The sequence below is a fragment of the Onychostruthus taczanowskii genome, unplaced genomic scaffold (genome assembly GCF_017590055.1).
Source record: "Onychostruthus taczanowskii isolate IOZ18803 unplaced genomic scaffold, ASM1759005v1 scaffold90, whole genome shotgun sequence".
Taxonomy (NCBI): Eukaryota; Metazoa; Chordata; class Aves; order Passeriformes; family Passeridae; genus Onychostruthus; species Onychostruthus taczanowskii.
In genome coordinates, this window is record NW_024506994.1 from 263351 (window position 1) to 284935 (window position 21585).

General features: G+C 40.4%; 1 protein-coding gene across 3 annotated transcripts in view; it reads left to right on the forward strand.

The window, feature by feature from the left end:
* The window catches only part of CLIC5 (chloride intracellular channel 5), a 77691-nt gene that overhangs the window by 32281 nt on the left and 23825 nt on the right, over window positions 1-21585 (forward strand). For all 3 annotated transcript variants that reach the window (XM_041426217.1, XM_041426218.1, XM_041426219.1), the window contains exons 2-4: window positions 12965-13074; window positions 13410-13535; window positions 14878-14984. In XM_041426217.1, the coding sequence (XP_041282151.1) occupies window positions 12965-13074; window positions 13410-13535; window positions 14878-14984 (343 nt within the window). The remainder of the gene's footprint in view (window positions 1-12964; window positions 13075-13409; window positions 13536-14877; window positions 14985-21585) is intronic.

A 21585-nucleotide genomic window follows, 5' to 3' on the forward strand; every position in this document is an offset into this window, starting at 1 on the left:
TGTGCCATTCTGCCAGAAAGAGAGATTTTGTACTAACAGATGTTTAGCATTTCAATGGAAGTGTGAAATTATAGGATTTCTCTTACTTGTTATTTTTTGAAGACCACCCGTGTGTGCTTGACATTTTACAATAATAGGGGGAGGGAAAAAAACCCTCCATTTTAGAGAGAATTGCAAGTAAAGATTAAAAAGAATAGCTTGTTTTTCAGATCTTATTCAGGTATTTCAGGGAATTAGGCCCAGCTGTACACAAATGTATAGAAAATGTTCAGAAATTCTCTTGCCAATCCTGGTTTCTCAATTACCTGATTAACCTGGATTGTCTCCAGAGAAGGTGGCACCTTCTTGTGAATTTAACAATAAATGGATGAGGAGATTTAGGGAGCATGACCCTTGTGTCACACTCCATTTCCACCATATCACAAAGGATTTGTTTAATTTGAATAAAGCAGCTGGGTGACAATGGCAGAGAAGCAGAGTGGAGAGTCAGAGAAAGGGATGGGAGCTGGGGACAGATCTCAGGGCTGCTGTCACCAAATCAGTGGTGAAGCCAGGAAATGGGGAATATGGCTGAAAGGTGAGTGGCATAAAATGAAATTAAATAAAATGAACAAAGTGATTATTTTCTTGTGGGGGGAAGAGTGCAAGCAAGAGACATTTTGGGAAGAAGTCTTCTGATTGCTTCTGAGAAAGCTGTGGGAGGAAAGAGCAGGCTGGAGAAGAGCTCTGCTGTACAGCCATGCTGGAGTCGCTGCTGGTCCTTTTGGAGGATGCTCCACTTGGGGCACGAGGGACTTAGGAGTGATAAAAAAATAAAAGATGGTATTTGGAATTAACAACATCATCAAAGATCCCAGAAACAAAAGGACAGTAAGAGGTGAAGAGGCGCTAGGGAAAGTGCAGTTGATTATTTTGATGAGTAGCATTGAATTAAACTTAATTAAGCTTTGGTTTTGGGTTTGGTTGCTTTTGTTTTTCGCGCTGTGTAACAGGATAAAATGAAATCAGAGGAAATTCACTCTGAGCATCAGGTAAAAATTTGTTTTGAGAAAATTATCAAAACTGTTTCTTTTTAAAGCATTTCAAACTGGCCCAAACAGTACAGGTAAAGGAATTTAAGAAATCATCCTGTACTGGGATACTACAGAAAGTGTATGTGTAACACAAGAAATGTGTTCCAGATTTCTCTCTGTGATCTGTTCTTTTCTGTTTGCAATATTTATCATACATTAAATTCATAAGTCCATACTGCAAAAAAATATTTCTAAATTCTACTTTTACTAATACACAGTCTTAGTCAAAATTTCTCAGTAGCTTTTTGAAAGCACCCTGTTTATTTTCTCCATCATTTGATATTGAACATACAAATTGTTTTGCTTTTAGGTGGATCCCAAGGAATATTTACTTGCTGTTTGTGTGTATGTCTTAGACTCTTGCTTTCACTGCAGGTATTTTCACTTATAAACTCAGAACTTGCTCTCTTTTTCTTGTTTAAGGAAATATTCAGAGGGAGTGGCATCAGAAAAGACTGCCTTGTAGTGCACCACCCCTCTAATATCTAAATATGACTGCATGTCTGTGTAGATGATCAGATGAACAAATACAGCAAGGAACAAAATATGAAAAGTAAAAAAAAATCCTCTCAATACTAAACTCAGTAATTATTTCTCTGTGAGTACCTGGAAACCAGAAAATTTATTTATAAGGCATTTTATTTTTTAATTCTCAGGGTATTAAGGCTTGGTCCAAATACCAGAAATATTATATTGACAGTTAGTTTATTGGAGTGATTGTGGGTTGTGCTTGAAAGTCACACGTGGTGCAAACATCAAACCCAAGACTGCTTTGGGCCTGTGGTTTGCTGGTGCTTTGCAGCACAGTTTGATCTGCTTTCAGTGGAAGTCAAACACCCATCACATCTCGGGATGGAGCTGCACCCTGCCCTCTGCAGGGCTGTCAACTTTGGAGATGAAAAAGGAGAGAAGAAGGCCCAGTCCTGCCCACTGTGGGACACCTCCTGAGGGCTGCCAATTGCTCTTTTAACCCATTCAGTATTTTTATGATGTTAGTAAGGTACAAAATGAGACCCCCAGGACACTTTGTGGGATCAGCTGATATGGTAAATACCCTTATCAGCAACACCCACCATCCAGACCTTTATTTGCAGTGCCTGCAAGTGACTCTCTTTCCTAAGACTGCAAATAAAGTAACGGAATTTCAATAAATAATTCAGCCCTGGATCTTATTTCAGGTTCAGCGTTGACTTTCAGCACCTGGCTGCTGTTATTATTTGTTAGTCTGATACGCTGCTTAGAGGCATGGAAATTTGGCTGCTGTTCACCAGCATTTGCAGGATATACTGTGTGGCCAGATTAATACCCCTGGCTCAGAGATTTTTAACAGACATCCAAATTCCAGATGTGGCAGATTTAATTCTTACAAGAAAAAATGCATGCAGGATTCTGGTGCTGTAATGGGAACTCTGCACAGATCTTGTTTTGGAGAAACACCTGATTTGCACCTGATCTCCGCTAGAAACAGGAATCATTTGGCTAGAATTTGCATTGCCTATGACACCTGTTGACACTGATCTATCTCTCGTTTTATTTTCTGCATCTTCCCCAAGGGGAAATGATTTTTTGGGGTATCTAATTAGCTCTCAGGATATAGAATCATCAATATATGAAAGTATTAAAACTGGTGCTTTGTGAATAGCTTGATAAGAGTTATTCACAAATTCTTTCTTCAGGGCACTTGTGGTTTTAATCATTTATTAGGAAGAAACTAGTGAATCCAAAGTATGACTCTGCTTTCACTGAAGTCAGTGGAAAATGTAGTGGGAATATTTTGTGTGAATATTGACGGTTATGGAATTAAATAAGGTACATTATCACTGAATCATAGAATATTTGAGTTGGAAGGGACATTTTAAAGGTCATATAGTCTGATTTTCCTCAGTAATTAGGAACATATTTAACTAGATCAGTTTGCTGACAGCCTTGTCCAGCCTGACCTTGAACGTTTCCAGGGATGGGGCATCCACCACCTACCCCATTAGAATATAACCAATTAATGGGTGTGGCACCTAAAGCCAAAAACCCTAACAAGATCCTGCAGGCTTAAGCTTCCAAAATGAAGGAGCTGCATTATGGATATGCAGAGCTGAACAGGCACTGGTATCAAAATCTTGCAGGACAAGATCCTTCCAGTACCCAAAGGGAGCCAATGAGAAAGATGGAGAGAAAATATTTACAAGAGCCTAGAGTAGCAGGACAAGGGGAAATGGCATCAAACTGAAAGGAAGCAGGTTTAGATTGGATATTAGGAAGAAACTCTTCCCAGTGAGGGTGGTGAGGCCCTGGCAGGGGTTGCCCAGACAAGCTTGGCTGCCCCATCCCTGGAAGTGTCCAGGGCTGGGGTGGATGGGGCTTGGAGCAACCTGGTCTGGTGGAAGGTGTCCCTGCCCATGACAGAGAGGTTGGAAATAGATGATCTTTAAGGACCCTTCCAGCCCAAACCACTATGATTCTAACTTTATTTGCCTTAAAAAAATTGGATTTGTGACTTTCTTGTTCAAAACCCTTACTTCTTCCTATGAGATACTCCATTGTATCCAAAACAACCAGCATAGCTGATGCTTCAGCATCTCTATTGAATTTTACTAAAATCGTGAGAATTTTCTAAATACTGCTGTGTCCTGACTCTCCAAATCCTGTCACTAAGGTTCCTTCCAGTGCTTGAACCCACGTGCATAAATGCAACTGATAGGTAAGAGAAAAGGATTGCATGTCTAACTGATGTGACAAGTTAGGTACCTTTTGGAAAACCCCAGAAAAGGGAAGTTGACTTCCTTGGGAGCAGGAGCTTCTCCCTGCAATGCAAACAGGCAACACTAGAGGGGATTTTACTACCACTCTATGTGAGGCCTGTGCCTCTCCCAAAAACCCTTCCAAAACATATGTTATAGTTCAGCCACAAGATGTTGGCTACAGGCTGAGAAAAAATCTATGTTTGTATGATGCAAAAGGTCAGGAAAGATTATGATAATTGTCCCCTCTGGCCATGAAACCTCTGAGTGAAATTCTGGTACTTTCAAAGTCACGGGCAAAATTGCCATTGATTTCACTGGGGCCAGATTTCATCCTGTGCAGGTCAGAGGGAGGCAAAAATCTGTGCCACCAAGGATCCAGCACTGGCAGCAGGAGCAGCTTTATTGTCAGAGCCACTAATATAGACTGTTAAAAAGGATTTTTAAAACATTCTATGCCCCCTCTATGCTCTGCAGCAGGATGAAATTAATCCAGACCAGTTTTACCAGCTTCTTTTGGTTTCTTCAAAGTCTCCACTAAATGCAGATTACACAATCTCCTTAGAAAGCCTGCTTGTGTTTCATTAGGCCTATAATTACACTCATTTTTTTCCCCTCCTAAATCTTTATTGTTGCAAATTGAGCTAAATACTTAATCCCATCCTCTGTGGGCATGAACAACAATGGATCATCATCCTCTTTGTGAAGCAGTCTTATGCATTCTTGAGGAAACTGTTATGTTGTAGTAGAGCAACATGTGTACATCTCATTAACTTGTTGCTGTTTCCTGTAGAGGCACAGACTGATGATTCACATTGTGATTTACGTAAAAACCTCCTTCACTTTTCCCTCACCAGCTATTCCCCATCCTGCATTTTGTACATCACATTTTGTTTTTCTCACATCTTACACCTTGAAGTTTACTTTGCTGAATTTCATTTAAGTGATTTCAGACACTTTGTTCCAACCTCTTAGCATCACTTTGAGTCTGCTTCTCTCCTGGGAAATCCCAGTAACCTCTCTGTGCTTGTTGTTGGCAGGAAATTTTGTAAGGTTCTGTCTGTTCCTTCCTCCATTTTGCTAATGGAAACATTAAATATGACTCATCTTGTCACAGACCTTTATGGTACCTCTATTTCTTATGTGTTTATGCGCTAACAGAAAACTCGATTACTGCTGCTCCATAAGTATTTTTTCAACCACTTGTACAAGCACTTTGCAGAGGTTTCATACAGGTCTAGTTTCCCTATTTTGTTAATGAAAATATGGTCTGGATCTGATGCCATTGACCTTACAGAGGTCAGCTCTAGATATCTGCTTCCTCTTTTCTACCCAAAGTGCTGGGAAATCTGGCAGAGAACAAAATTTACTTGGGTTAATTAATGTTATTTGTTCCTGATATGTCCATATTGTCTTTTCTTATCAACTTTAGATTTCCACATTCACTTGTGAGTTACTGTTACTCATTTGTTCTGACATCTTTCTATATGTTAAACTTATATATCTGACATTTCTTGAGTTATTTTCTTGTTCCTATGATGTCTCACTCACAGTGAATTGTTGATGAGTACCCAAAAAGCAAAGCTTTTCAAAGCTGTTTTCTGAGTTTTCATCCACTGGCTGATGTGGGTACCCAGAATCCTGTTTCAGGATCCTGGTGTGTGCTGGGAGCACAATTGCTTTATTAAATTGGAAAAGGCTCAGGAAGAAGTGTAAAGGATGATTGTTGCTTGTCCATCAAGCCAAGAATGAAACATCTGTATTTTCAGTCCACTATGTTCTGAAACACAGGAACTTTGTGTCCAGTCTGCTATCAAGAACTGTGATGAGAATGGCAATTTCTGGTTATGAAGAATTTCAAGATTTTGCTCTGAATTGCGCTAAGTCTAAAAAACTAATTTTAAAATATTCACAGCGTTACTGAACAGAGGCTGTGGTGGGTTTTCTGTGAGGAGGGAAACTGCAATAGTAATTTTAAAACAAAATTTTGTCTGCTGGGTGGGCTGCTGGGCAGCTAGGCGCCCTGTGAGCCCTGCTGAGCTGCGTGTTGTGACCTCCGAGCTTTGTATGGTCCCAGCACCTTTCCTGTCCTTGGAGGCTGGCCAAGGACCACAACTCCAGGTGTATTCCCCGAGGTGATATGGCCAAAGCTTTCATGCATCTCCATCAGGTATTTGTCAAATTCCAAGTGAGCTCCTCAAAGAATATTCTTCCAATGGAGATTTTATTTTGAAACGCTCTGAATTTTTTGTGTAGTTGCTCAAGAAACTCACAGTTAGTGATACTTCCCTCTTACTGAGGCTTTTAAAATCAGCTTTTCATTTTGGGTTGCTTGTGGCGTGATTTGCCAAGTGTAGAGAGTTGATACTTGTGAGAAGTCAGCTGCCTTCAAATTGTCTCACAAGATCTAAAACTGTTAGCCACTCTGAAAATGTCAGCCTGCATTTAGCACCCATCCTTTAGCTTGTATTTTGCTGACATTAAAAGAATATAAATACATGCTCTATGTGATTTCTTTCTACAGTACTGCTGGTGTTCTTAGTGACTCTAACTCTTTTGGGGGCTTTTCCCTTATACATCACCCTCTAAAAGTAAGTCTTGGTGTTCAGAAGTTCCTCACAGCAGAGCAAGCTGGAATATGGTCTCTTGGAAAAAGAAAATTTTGGTACCAAACTTTATGCATGTATATATATATTTATATATTTGGTGTAGGAAGTTTTGTTATAGTTCCCACTACTTCTGATTGTCTGATATTAAATTCTCATTACGTTGGCCACATGCAAAGTGAAGTAACAGATCTACAAATACAAATAATATCCTGTTCCAGGGTGTCAGACTAGTCCGTGCTCTTCTACTCTACTGATATTTGTCAAGTCATGGAACTTTAGAAGAAAGCAGAGGAGGTGATGGAATAGCATGGAATCCTTTCCCTGTGATCAGACCATTCACCCATGTCTAGTCTGTAGTTTTATAAATCTAAACTGCACACGACTGATTGGAGTTCTCAGACGTCACAAGGTTTATTTCAGAGCAAAAATTGTTTCATGCAAGAGCAAATGCAGTGGCCAGTGGCTCCACAAAGCCCTTGAGGAAACTGAGACCTATTTGTGCAGGTTGATCCCTGTGCATGCAGCTGCTCTGCTGCCAGGACCTCAGCTGATGTGGCAGATAAATCTCATCTTTAGCTGTGAATACCCTAAGCCATCATGAAATGATTCTCTGGATGAAGCCAACCTATAGGACTGATCCCTTCCTGCCCGTGCTGCCCTTCATGTAGATATAAAAAGTTGAAAAATCATGATTTACCAAACCTATACATAATATTTGTCATGTCCTAACTGCATGATGCCCACGGGGTCTCCAACCTGCAATTCCATCTCCAGAAGGTCCTGAATGTCTCAAGAGTACAAATGCATTTCTTCCAGAGCTGCAGAGATCTGAGAGTGCAGTGGCAGCTCCTTGGAGATGCTCAGCCCTGCTGTGCTGCTCAGCTGCTTGGAACCCAGTGTGAGAAGCCACTGGCCCTCAAAGTGGCCAGCAGCACAGACCAGTCCAGCTTATGTGCATCTAAAATATATGTCTGTATGTAATGCCAAACTTGGACAGCATTTTGGCTGGCTTTTGGGGAGCTGAATAAAGAGTCTCACCACTTCCTTTTTGTTTTCTTACTACCCTGACAGCCCTTCAGGCAAGTGCTCTATTTTTATTTGACATATATGCACATGGTCCATTTCCATGTGTGTGTGCTTAGGGATATATTCCTGCTCTATTTTGCCCTCCTTTGGAAAGCTGCTGCCCACAGCTTCTCCTAGCAAAATGAAATCTCAGGAAAAGCCCAATGAAGTTGAAATGCTGCACAGCAAATTTATTATTGTTTTCATTGGCCCCTGTTCAGGAAAGTGCTTAAGTATGTGCTTAAGTCCTATTGAAATCAACAGGACTTAAGAACATGCTTAAAGTCAAGCATATACTTCCTCTGAATTGGGATGTATTTCAGCACATGCTTAAATGCTTTCCTAAATCAGAGCCACAGTCAACAAGTGTCCTGTGATACACAGGGCTTGTGAGACAAGATTTACTGCTTACCTAAGACCTACCAGTGCTGCTCTATGAATGTACAGTTCTTAGCTTGCTTCTTGGTTGGTGGCACTCCAGAAAGCTCACTGGCTTTTGCATTTGGAAGTTGAGAAGGAAAAAAAAAAAAAAAAAAAAACGACAAGAAAATGGAAAAAAAAAATAACCCTTGCTAAAGCAATACCTTGGCATGTCTGATCTCATGTTGCAACCCATGGTTTTTTCCCTACAATGGAGATTTGTGCTATTGTGTGTGTGGTATAATTACTAAGACAGATTTTTTTTTCTTAATTACACAATAAATAGGATATTTCCTGGCCTGCTTTGCGTTTCCAATAGGATTTTCACTTCCCTTTTGGGTTCTGAGTGTAAGGAGAGTAAGTGTCAAAAGGCAGGAGCTTTCCCAGTTGTAAAACAGAGAGGATGTAACCATGTGTAATGTGAGCCTTGAGTTTGATTGTAGGGATGATGAAATCAAATCCCTCCTTAATCTTTACTGGGAAACATTTAGGTGAATTAGTCTGCTTATTTTTGTTAGCTTGTTAAAATCCTTTTGGAAAAAAATGTGTTTTAATGTAGTCAAAAATATCTCCCACAGTCTAACAGACCCCTGGACCACGTGCAGAGTGACCTCAATGCAGTGAAAAATGAAAGGAGAAGGAGGATAGATAGGCCCAAATACATTATTTGCCTGGAAAAACCACAGTGCTTTGCAATATGCAATTCTTTCCAGTGCTGCCATTTTTAAGCTAGATGCTTAGTCATTATTAATGATGGTGTATTTCTCTGAAGTTCTGTATTTTGGGAAAAACTGGAACTTGTATTTTTTCCTCCCTTAAGGTTAGTTAAAATAATATACAGTTGTCTGTGTGTATTGCATGTACCAGTTGGTGTGTTTTTTGGAATATGTGAGGAAATTTATTCCAGTTATTTCATTTGTAGCAAAGTATTAGCTTGAACTTGAGAAGAGCTCCTTGTTCACATTGTTCAGCTGTGCTGTGCAGTGGTTGGAGGCTTTTGATACTCCATGACTTCACAAAAAATACTTGATACAAGGTCATAACATCACTGAGACTATTTTTTCTCCCTCTTGAAACCACCTAATTTTTTTTTAATTGATAATGAGTTCATGCAGCCCCCACACATGCACACAAATATTTGTAAGGTTTAATTAATTCACTAAAAATAGCTGAACTGTTTAAGGAGGAGCACCTTATAATTAATAAAGGAGAACATTTTGTTCATTCTTGCCATTACTCAGATAGAGGGAAGCAGCTGGTCTGGCAGGAGGCTTTTCCTGATGTGATTACACTGAGTTCCACACAGGGCAAGACCTTGCATCAGTTGGTGTGAAGGACAGAAACAGCTGGAGACTAAGTAGAAAGGCATACTTTTTGAGTAGGTAGACTAATAAATTATGTTTGTGGGAAGCAATGGAAGCAGAAAGTGCTGTTTCCAAGATGGAGAAACTAAGATTCTAGAAATTCTGTCTCCACAAACTCCAGACTTTTCTGTTGCTGGAGTCTGTATTCATCCCAGTTAAAACTAAGACACTCAGTGGATGCAGTCAAAGTGAATGGTGGACAGATTCATCTTTCAGATGTGCATCTTAGCCTTGCTCACACAGGAGACCTTCTCTTGGGCACCTCAGTTAGACTTCAGTGGGGTGAGTAGTGATTGGCCAAAAAGTCTCACCCAACAAATCCTCAAATCTATTATACTTTTCCACAGTCACTATGGGAATTTGCCTTTTAAGGTGAGGCTCTTCTCAGCTGGGAGTGCACTTTAACAACTCCATCTCCTTTATCCTAGTGCCCACAAAGCCTCAAATCTGTCCTTAGCTGCAGTCTTTTATTCAGAATTGTTAGACTGTCCTTAGCTGCAATCATTGTATCAGAAATATCCAATGTTAGTGGCAGAGAGAGTGCATATGTCACCAACTTGCTCCATTTTATAAGTGCTTCATCACTTTTACTGTGTTTCAGGGAAGCTGCATGAGAAAGCTTTTGTGAAAAACAGCAGGGATAAATTGTGGTTCTCCAGCTTGTCAATTGTATGTTCTTTTCTTTCCATCCACTGCTTGAGTTCTTGATATTGATGAAGGTATTATTTAATTCCTGCCTTTCTGAGCCCTTACTCTTGGACAAATAGGTAACAGATTTTTATTTAGGCACTACTGGAGTGCTTTAAGAAAGCTTTTTTCTTTAAAGCTGAGAGTGACTAAGCCTGGGAAGTTTTCTTTCTCATCTCCTCCTGGTAGTTAATAGACTTCACAAGGGATCTCAAAACTCTCTGATAAGCCTTTGAAGCTGTTACCTACTAAGGTTTTGCTCTTTCTGCGTACTGAACGTTGAATTACTGACTGCTGTTAGAGGCAATGAGAAAGGACTCACAAAACCGACAGAGCCTTGCCTATAATTTCCACAGAAAAAGAGCTGAAAATAATAGATAAATTGTGTTGCTGGGGAGATTCTGATTCTGTTCCCTCCTCTGTCACCAGTTAGCCTTGTGATTTGTGGTAGCATTTTCAGTTATGCGAGTCACATGAGATCAAAACCCATGAGTCAGTCTCCACCCAAATCATGAGCCTGGCTTCCAGATCCCAGAGCTTTGAACAGAGATCATACTGTACTTTTTCTTTAGTTTATCTTTTGTTTTTGGAATTTCCTCTGCCTATTCCCAATGTGTCTCTGGCAATAAATGTTTCCCATTGCTTTGGAAGTGTTGAGAAGGAATTTTGACCATTTGGGACTGTTGGAGGCCTCATTTGACCTACACAATTAATTTTATTTTTGATCACCACATCAATCTTATTTCTTCCAGATTTCACATCATCTTCATTTTCCCTATGACTTCTACATCCCTTAGCCCCACACAACTCTCACTTCTGTTTCTCCCTTGTCATTATCATTCTTCCAGGCACATGGTGTAACTCTTGGGGATGTCCTTTGCTGAGTTGGACTCAGTGATCCTTGTGGGTCCCTTCCAACTCAGCAGATTCTGTGATTCAGCTGATTCTATGATTGTGTGATTCACCTGCTTTGTCCTTCCTTCAGTCCTTTGGAGATGGTTTTTCACCATTCCCTTGAAGGACAGAGAACATATAAGAAGATGCAAGTCTGGATTATCCTTAATCTTTGCATGAGAAAAAACAAATGGAGAGAGCAGGGAAATTGTGTTCCCGTCTCTTTCCTGAAAAAAGATTAAATTGTGATTTATGATTAAGATGGTGCAAAAATCAAGGGGAAGTTTGGTGTCGTATTGCTGTTTTCTCCCATAGCATTTGCCTCTTTTCAGGAAGTGTAAGAAGTAAAAAGCTCCTGGCAAAGGTTTAACAACCAAAGTCCAAATCAGAAAATGGAACTTTGCAGTAATTATGGCATACATATGGTGGTCCCTGGTATTCCCATGGTGACATTGTTGCTGTTGCCATGATATTTGCAGAACAGAGCTAATGATTAAATTAATGAAATTTTGTAAAACCAGGCTTCTCAGACCTCAGGTAGATGAAAATGCATCCTTTCTTACTCATCCTCTTGCTCTACCACTCTTTCACCCACATTGTTTGTTGGTGCTTGCATATGCCATGTACCAGACATATTGCAGATCCATAATTTCAAGTAAAACTGCAACCAGACTGTTCCCCCCTATATCCAAGTACCTCTAGAGTCTGAGTGCTTGAAACTGAATCTGAACCCAGATCAAATCTCTTTACACAGCTCTGAACTTCATGTCAGGTTGTCTCCAAGCCTTGAATTCACACTCTCCAAACAGTTTGGTGACAGGAAATGTGGAATTTGTTTTTAAACCCAGAACTGTCAAAAGTTGCATTCAAGACATGAGAAAGACTCTTGATGTTCACAAGAAAATCTTTTGGCTGAACATTTCACAGGCAAGACCTGAATTTGTACCAACTGGACATGTCTCAAAATGTTTCTAGTTGTGCTGGGGATGTTTCACAGAGCTGCAATAATTAGAAGGGATTCATTTTTTAAGACAGAGAAATGCTACCTCACAGCTTGAATATTAATAAGAGAAAATTTATGACAGCCAACAGAGTAATATAATAATTGTAATTATAATAAGTAATATTGTCTCCAAAGGAAAAGGGCATTTATCTGCTTAGCTCTTTCATCAGCCATTTTCGGACACACACTGTGCTTAAAATACAGTTATGCAATCCATGCGGGTCAACAGCGGAAGGTTGGTTGCTTCACCAGGATTATAAGAATCTTTTAAACACAATGGTACCACAAATTAAAATGGAAATCTATCAAAACAATTATCATCCTGAAAGCTTTGGCCACAAGCATGATTATTGTAGAAGGATGTTGTCCTTGGCCGCAGCTTTGGCTCAGTTCAGCTGGTGTTATTTGTATCCCTCCATGGCTCAAAGCTAGAATTTGCATGGCTAAGGACCATAAATTTTTGGAGGAAAAAAATAGGCTGTTCCTCAATGCTAACACTAGCAGTTTTGTGTTGTTGTGTAGTGGTTTGTAGGCAATTCATTAGATACTAGAGATAGGAACAGACTGAATGTGGTGGCTGAAGCCTGCCTGGAACCTTGGAAGGATTCAGATGGAGATTTCTGTCTGGACCTGGCTGTTTGTGTCTGAGACAGTTGTTGATGTGAACAAGAATGAGTCAGTGTCCAGAGTTTTTGGGTTTAACTCTAAAGTACATGTCTTAGATAGTAAAACAGTGAAGCAGATATTGAGCTGATATAAATGGCAGCCTACAAGCAGAAATCAGGTCCTGAGCATGTCCACCCTGTCCATGAGACAGGCAGTCCTGTAGGGATGAGAGTAGTTGAAAGAACACCCTGGGTGTTGCTTGCCATCAGCAAGGGACACATTTCCTTAGAGCTGTTCTCAGGAGAGGCTCCATGTAGCATCCTTGAGCTCCTGACAAAAGCTGAATCCTGCAGCAACACCATTCTTGTGTTGATGATAAACTGTATTAAATAACAAGCACTGCTGGTTATTTTTAAAATGCTCATTTTTCTTTCACCATCCAGTTTTCCATCTTGAGGGAGGTAAATGAGTAACAAATCTGAAACCCATTTTCTTTTCCCCCTCCCAGGCTGGTATAGATGGAGAAAGCATTGGGAACTGCCCATTCTCCCAGCGTCTCTTCATGATCCTGTGGCTCAAAGGAGTTGTGTTCAATGTCACCACTGTTGATCTGAAAAGGTAAAAAATTGTTCTGTTTAATTGAAAATAGGTGTATGACCCAGTGTTTTCACTATAGAAAGACCCCTCCAAGTTAAATCAGGTTTTTATCTGGCCTAGAGAGCCTGTGGTGCACAACAAAATAGTTGGGATTCAGGTTTGGCTGTTTTTATTTTTTCTCACTTGTGGAATGTTTTTATATTAAACAGGGTGCTTGGGGTAGTTTCAAAGTCTTCCAACCACAAATTACTGGAGAGGAAAAAAAAATGCAGACTGATTTTGTAGGAACTATAAATATCTGTGCAACTACCCGACCATAAAGATTAGTGATTTCATGACTTTTTCTCTGCTTGCAGAAAGCCAGCTGACCTGCACAATCTGGCTCCTGGGACCCACCCACCTTTCCTGACATTTAATGGAGAAGTTAAGACAGATGTTAACAAGATTGAGGAATTCTTGGAAGAGATTCTTGCACCTCCAAAGTAAGACCTTTGGATATTTTTTTCAGTCAATATTCCATTTCCTAGGAATGAAAGATGTCCTAAGAAGAGTTCCTAAAAAGCACTGCTTCCTACAACCTTTACTTACAGGAGTAATATTTATTTATGAAACTTGCTGGCTTCAGTGAGATGACTTCCATGTGTGAAGGTTACTTATGTGACTAATAACTGCAGAATGTTTTCTCTGTACACATTTCAGGATGCCCTTGTATGCAGAATTAAGGAGACCAGTACTAGAAAAAAATTGTAGGGGTCTGGTGGCCACATTTTGCAAAGCTAAAAATAACTTGGAATGGATGCTGAGAATTGCCACACAAAATATCTGTGCCAGGAAAAGCATTTTACAGTGAAAAACTAGAGGTTTCTGAGCTGTATGGTGTGTTAGGAAGGTTGGAAGGAAAGCTGATTACAGAGGACGAGAGGCTCGGGAGGCAAAAAAGTGCTCATTATTCTAGTCAAGAAATGACAAGAGCCCATAACTGGAAGTTATAACTAAACTAATTCAGATTAGGAATAAGACCCATATTTTTTTTAGTATGAAAAAGCTACCAATGAAAGGTTTAGATTTACCAGATATGCCTTACTAAGTTAAACATTTTGGACTTAATACAAGGATAATGGAAAAAATAAATAGTTGGCTTGTGAGTTGGACCTTAGAATCTATGAATCCATCAAATTTGGCTTGGTTCCTTATGGAGCATTTTACCTCCAAGTGAATCAGGAGCTACAGGCCAGTCCTGAGGCAAGAGATCAGGCATTTAAATTTTTTATACTCTGCTCCAAGACCACTGAAGTCAGTAGGAGTCATTAGTTTGTGTTTATCTTTCAAATCAATATATTCCTTTGCACCAAATGTCTGTAAAAAGCGATGCAGTGACTGGAACATTTATGTTCCTTCACCTGGCTAATCCAAAAACCCTTTGCTATTCCATCCTGGAGTACATTTTCAGAGTAGAGGATTAGACACGACTGCCATTCATAATGGAGGGATCTGACTGCCAAACTCCCCTGCACCTTTCTGGAAATTTTTGTATCCTTCTGATTTAAGGCCAATTTTGGATTGTGGTTACATAAAGCATAAAGCATGAGTGCAGTTACCTTTGTCTTGACACCATCCCTGTGTAACTCCCCACATGCCTGCCTCGACAGACAGATAATAGATTGGGTTAAGAGGGTCTTGCCAGGCTGTTGTTTTGAGATAATGAGTGTTAATTACAGTTCTTCACACAGGAGGTTTTTCTCTCTTCTTGTAAAATATATTTGTAGCCATGGCTGTGATGCTGGTAACAAGATGTTGCTCTCCCCACTGCTTTTGCCTGTTCAGGTACCCCAAGCTGGCTGCTAAGCACCGGGAATCAAACACTGCTGGCATCGATATCTTTTCCAAATTTTCTGCATACATCAAAAACACCAAGCAGCAGGATAATGCTGGTGAGTATGACCATTGCCAAGTGTGCCAGGGAGTTTGTGTGCTTAGAAGTGGGAGAATTTTGCCATTCTCTCATCATTTTTTGTAAACTTTGTTCAGATGACATCAGGCACTGCTGCTGATCAGCTCCAGGTGGCTGGTTAGGTAGACTCAACTCACTTGTCCACAGTTGAATTAACTACTAAATTAACTACTAAATTAACTACTAAATTAACTACTAATTAACTAAAAAAAAGAGCCACAGAGTGTTTGGTAGCCTCTTTACCAACAGCCATGGCATGACTCCTGTCCATTCAGTCCAGTTTCCTCACCAGAACGGGATCCCCAACTGCTTACTGGAAGAGACTGGTGGCCTGTGCTACCTCCTCCTCTGCCCCAGCACTGCTTAGAGGAGTGTGTGTTGGCTGGACCCAAACCTGTGAGAACAACTCATGCTTTATTTAGAGGTTGCCATCAGGCTCTTGGCCCCCTTATCTTATGATTATGTTATGCTGTTACAGCTAATTTGCTCGTATAAACCGAGTTATATTGAGACATTCCATATAAAATAATTAAAAGACAGAAGTGAATTCAAGAAATGTAATTGCACTCTGTAAGCTCCAGATTTTCCTTCGCATTTGTTTATGAAAAGAAAGAGTCCCCCAGAAGCCAGATGCCATTCATGTTTATATGCATCCCACACTGTCTTCTTAATGAAATTGCTGTTCTCAACATTCCTTTCCCGTCAGAGAGGCAAAACTCCAGCAAGTCTGAACTCCTGTTGCTCCATAAAGCTGTGGATTTACACATCCCTATCCCTTGAGATGATCTAGTACAATATTTGCAGTCATTCACTGATGTACCTCCTCCCTTGCATTACTGCTTTCACAGAGACATAAGGCATGTTGAATACCATGGGCTTATATCCCATCATTCAAAAAACACTAGATTTTGCAGGTTCCAGCTCTGCCACACACTTCATCTGTGCAATTATATTTAATTGCCTGGGGCTGACCCATGAGATAAAAGTGGGTAAATGATGATTTATGTCAGATAACAATCTCCTCTGTAATATTTTTTGTGTTAACAGAAGGAAATAATTATAGTGCTTTGCTTCTCAGTGATGCTAAAAACTTGGGGGTTTTTTGACTAATGCTAATGGGATGTTCAGCTAACCTTTATAGGAAGTTGTAAAAGGAAGATAAATTAAGAGTTAGACTAAATATATGTAACAATGAAAGTAAAATATCCTGGCCATTTACAAGGAAATTTTATGGTCTGCTGTGCAACTGCAAATCTTCAGCTGTGCTAACCCACATGCACAGTCCCAACTCTTGCTTCCCAGTGACTGCAATATTCAAGTCCCTGGGCTCACAAGGGCTGGCATCTCCAGCCAGGAATAAATGGTCATCCTAGAGGTGTCTGCATCTGGCAATAAGCAGAGCTGGAATTCAAGGTCTGATATCCACTATGGTGAGATAAGGGATCTAACCTCACAAAGCACTCCACATTTTCAGAAGCTGCAGTGTGATTAAAGAGAGCTTTCCCTAGTTCTGCATAACAAGCTCTTGGTTTAGGTACTCTTGTAAATGACAATTAAGCACACCAAAGTTTTAGAGACAAGAGCTGTTAAGCTGCAGGAGAGACACAATCTTTGCTCCCTGCAAACATCCTCCATTTTTGTTACCTGGTTCCTGCTCCTGTCTTACCCAGACACTGCAGTCTCTGAATGTACTGATGCTCAACTTTCCTCTTCAAAGTAGAGAAAAGCTTTTAGCTTAATTTTATTGTAGCTGGAGTGCTGCACTGCAAGGAGAATAAAGCAGACATGGGCAGAGCAGAACTGGATCCTTCTATCTATAACTATGTTCTTTCTGTCAATGAAGTAAGGTCCCTGGGACTGTCAGTGCAGACCTCAATTTCAGCAGAGTAATTGACTGTCACTTTTCAAGGGCTAAGGAAGAATAGTTTCTCCCTAATCCCAGGGATGTTTTATTCACCTTCTGTCTGGTTCATCTGAACAACAGCAGTTTTTCTGAAGGCTGATTTGGATGGAGGAGAATGAGTTAGTCAAAAAGTAGTTGTCTTACATTTCTTGAACAGTAAAAATACTTTGTGCAAAGAGGAAAGGAGAGCAACACTGTGTACATATTTCATAATGAACATATTTATTTTTGAATCGTATTTTGTAAATTTTTGTAAAATTTCAACACTGATTCAAAAAGGATCTGGGGCTCTAGTTCTCATCTGGTGCCTATAATTTTACAGCAGGTCCTGCTGCATTATTAAAAATAATAGAATAGAATCACAGAATCCCAAAGACCTGGAGTTTGGAAATTGGGAATCTGGAAAAGATGTTGAAATCATCAAGTCCAGTCTGGTCACAACCCTGTCAATTAAACCATAGCATTGAGTGCCACATCTTGAATACTTCCACTTCTTGAATGCTTCCAGGGATGATGACACCAGCACCTCCCTGGAAAGCCCATTCCAATGCTTAGCAACCCTCTCACTGACTAAATTCTTCTTGATGTCCAGCCTGGCCTTCCCCCCAGCTTGAGGCTTTCTATTTAAGTAAATAGTTTTTATATTGTAGTAATATTATAGTCCATTATATTTATATGTTAAATAAATTTTATGCATTCATTTTTACGTATTTTAATATTATGTTGGTATTGTATTCTATTTCTATTTCTATTTCTATTTCTATTTCTATTTCTATTTCTATTAATATTAATATTAATATTAATATTAATATTAATATTAATATTAATATTTTTCCTATATAACAGCAGAAGTAGTTGTATATAGTTCTGTGACAAAAAAACCCATATTTATAAACATAAAATATATTTACTTAGGTGAAGTCCCTTTCCCTGTCTCCACTTGAGCAGGTGAGACCCAAAAAGAACAGAGATTGCTGCTTGTGATTATCATAAATGTTTCTGTAGCTCCCGGGTCTGAGACAGAGGTTATATGTGTCTCACAGTCATCCTCTATATCTGTTCCTAGCTCCAGCTGATTCCAGTGCTCCGGTTAATGTGGAAAGCAACACCAGTGACTGGAACATCAGTTGCATGTGATCAAAACACAAATAGAAGAAGAGTTGTTAGTAAACTAAAAATAGATTATAGAACCCAGATTGCTATATAAACAATAGTTTTCATTTCTTTTAATTGGCAATAGAGTCCGGGGGGCAGGATAGCAAGGTGGCTAAAGCACCAAACATCAAGTTGCTTAAATTATGTTCTCTTAACTCAGGAGTCAGGGGAGTGAATTCAGTAATGTGTGGGATACCAGGCTGGGAATTTGTGGTATCAGCCAGTCTCTGGCTGTGAGAAGTGTGGGTTAGGTGTCATTATGTGTGACCATTCCTGGTAGGATGCTTGTTTAGGAGAAGTCCCGTGGTGTGTGCAATGTGAGCTCTCATCCCAGCCTGGCTCTGTGGAAAAGTGACACAAAGTGGTTGGGATAATTAATGATATTTGTGCAGCACGAGGGTACTGGATGTGAGAATTGATGAGAATCTGGTGCACACCGAAGAGAAGTCCAAGCTGCTGTCCCTCTTAGCAGAGTTTGCAGGCAGGGCCATGGAGAAATGTCACACTTCAGGTGATGCCGCTGCTGGCCGTGCCACTGTGGTATTTCCTGTCCTGGGATGGCACTGCTAGCACAGCCTTTACATAGCTAAATAATTTTTTTTTTCCCCCCGATAGTGGAAAAGTCAGTGAGGACAACAAGAGGTTGGTAAATCCTTGTTTTAGTGTGTGTCTGAGTCCTGTATGTGAGTGAACAGATGAAAGGATACATTTGTAGGTCTGTTTCTGAGATTGTGACACCCTCTGCTGGCAAATATATGAATGTATAAAGCAGCTCTGCACAAGCAGCTTTGCAATCAGGGCGGAATCATCCCCTTACCAAAACAGGGTTCTTTCTATCAAGACAGTTTCCTCTTACAAATGCAACATTGTCAAAAGAGAAGTGTTTCATAGTAATCTATCAATTTTGACAAAGTTTTCATGGAAAAAAATTATGTTTTTTCTGGATGAGTTAAATTTACTTTGAAGTAAAAATGCTTTAACACTACAGAGAAAAATAGTGATTTTTTTCCTGGATTCATGCAGTACTTCATCAGCCACACACCATTATGTTTTATGCCTGGCACACAAGCAGGTGATAACCTTCTCCTGTAAGTTTACATGGCAATATGTTATTGATCATGATTCATTTACTTACCAAAGGTATTTGGCAGCAAGGCTGCCCTGATTTAATAGTTCCCTGAATTTCTGATTCTTTTTTTCCATCTTTGTTTTCCTAACTTTTCTGTCTTATAATATAAAAACGTTGAAAGTTTTGGAACAGGCTGGCGAGGGCTGTAAGCCCAGAAGCAAACATGCTCATGCCATATCAAAGTCCCACCACTTTTAAGCTTCTTGAAAGGGAAGGAATTGATTCCAGATTCTCAGGATGTGGCAAGCTGTGTTTAAAGAAAGTGTGTGCATTTATTATTTCAAGTCAGTTCAATCAGAACTTGATTCCTTCCACCCCCTGTGCCACTTGATAATTTTATAACAGGCCTGTTTGAAGGAGTCGTCTCCTCATTGTGGGATTAGATCTGTGTTTCAGTAGCACCACCAGATTATTCAGTTCTCTGGCTGTTGTCACCAGGCTTCACCCCTTGTGCCTGAAATGGCCAGGGCTCATTCACACATAGACAAGGGTCCTTGGGATCAGTGCAGTAGTCTTGAAAATTATTTCTTGGGTGCTCTTGCTCAAGTTTTCTTGGCCACTTTGAGAGTTTTTGATTGCTTAGTGATTGTTTAGTATCGAGAATGAAGTCTTGTCTGAGCACAGGAAAGTAAACTGAGGTCTTGTGTGTTTACTTTGGTTCCTCTGGTTGATGCTGGGCAAGTCACTCATGCTCTGTACGGTCACCAGGGAAGCAACAATTTATGTATTCATTGGAGGAGGATGAAATCTAATTAACTGGAATGCTGTGTACACAGTCAGCATCCTGCTTGTTATTTTTACTTACGAGACTGTGTGCTGCAAACCAAGGGGACAACCTGGGGTAACCACCCATTAACTGTCCCGCCTAAAATTGTGAGTTCTTTGGCTCGCAGAATGAACCCTTTGATTTCATGTAGGAGTTTAAAAAGTTGTTCTTGAATTGAGTTCTTCGGGGGCACCAGCTCCAGTGTGGGTGGGCGCATTCATTAGTGGTACGGAAGGATATTTCACTGTACGGCTCCTCAGAAGGCGCTGAGCTGGGAGACCACCAACATGATTTCGTGCAGAGGAATTTCCAGCCGTCTGACCAGAGGACTCTGCTTGTCTGGTTTGGATTTACATCAAGAGGCCAAAAATAAAAGCACATTTAAATCATTAACTCGCATGTGATTAAGTGCTGTTCACCTCTTTCAGTAGCTCCATCACACTTTGTGGTTTGGTGCGTGAGGTGGGAAATGTCTCTCTCAGTGTGCTCTGTATGTACACGTGCACTAGAAATGCACACACACATACAGGCCTGGAATTGAAACTGCCCTACATCAGTTTTACACTGTGGAGTTACTCCTGCTAAGCAGAGGGTCAGACCCATAGCACAGGTGTGTGCACAGGCTGAATTGTGCACACTGGTCCTTCCCAGAAGCCATCACATGCCTCTTGTCATAAGCAGAAAATCTGTTCACTCCAAACCCAGCTTAGAATATTCACAGTAATACCAGCTGCATGGTCAGACCCTCTGTGGCACCTGGGCCAGGGGCAGGAGCTTCTTGATGTGCTGGGGCAGCCTGGGGTATCCTGACAAGCGTGGTGTGGTCTGGCTCCAGCAGCAGGAGAGCAAAACATCTCCCCAGAGCATCTCCACCCATGGTGGGGAAGGGCAGGGAGTCACCCCTCTTCCTTCCAGCCTGGCTTCTCTCAGCCAAAGGGGTCATAATACAGCTGTTACTGTGATATGGCTTCTCCTGAGTCATTGGTCCTTCTGATCTGTTCCATGCCTGAAGGCTTCACCCCGTGCCCAGCAAAATTCCTGGCAAAGCTGCTCTTCAGTTTGCCAGAGCAAGTTTAAAAATCTGTTTGAATGCTCTTGTATTGATGGAAAGTTTCCTGTGACAGGGATCTTGGATCAGACTCTAATTTGGGACCAACATTACGCTTTATGGTTTTTGAACAGATTTTCAAGGTGCCATATAAATATATAGGTAAAAATATAAATACGTGTGTGATGTCTGTGTATCAACTTGCCATTATGTTTTTTTAGTTGAAGAATTTCCATTTTCCACTACAAACACCATATCGGTCCAAGGCCCACAACAAGCTACAATTTGTCCTGTGGTGTGACAGTGACAGTACCAAATTTTCTCTGGCATACAATCAGGAAGGACTAGAAAGAGCTTTTAAAATTGTTTTAGAGAAAAGGACTTGCCTAGTGATGGAACTTGTCAGGATGACAGTTCTTCTAGTGGAAGGTGTCTCTGTCCCTGGCAGGGAGGTTGGAAATAGATGACTTTTAACGTCCTTTCCAACTCAGGCCATTCCATTATTCCATGCTGATTCCATGATTCTTTAATTTTGGCCTTTTGAAGCACAAAAAGAAAAAAAAAACTATTTCAGAACGTT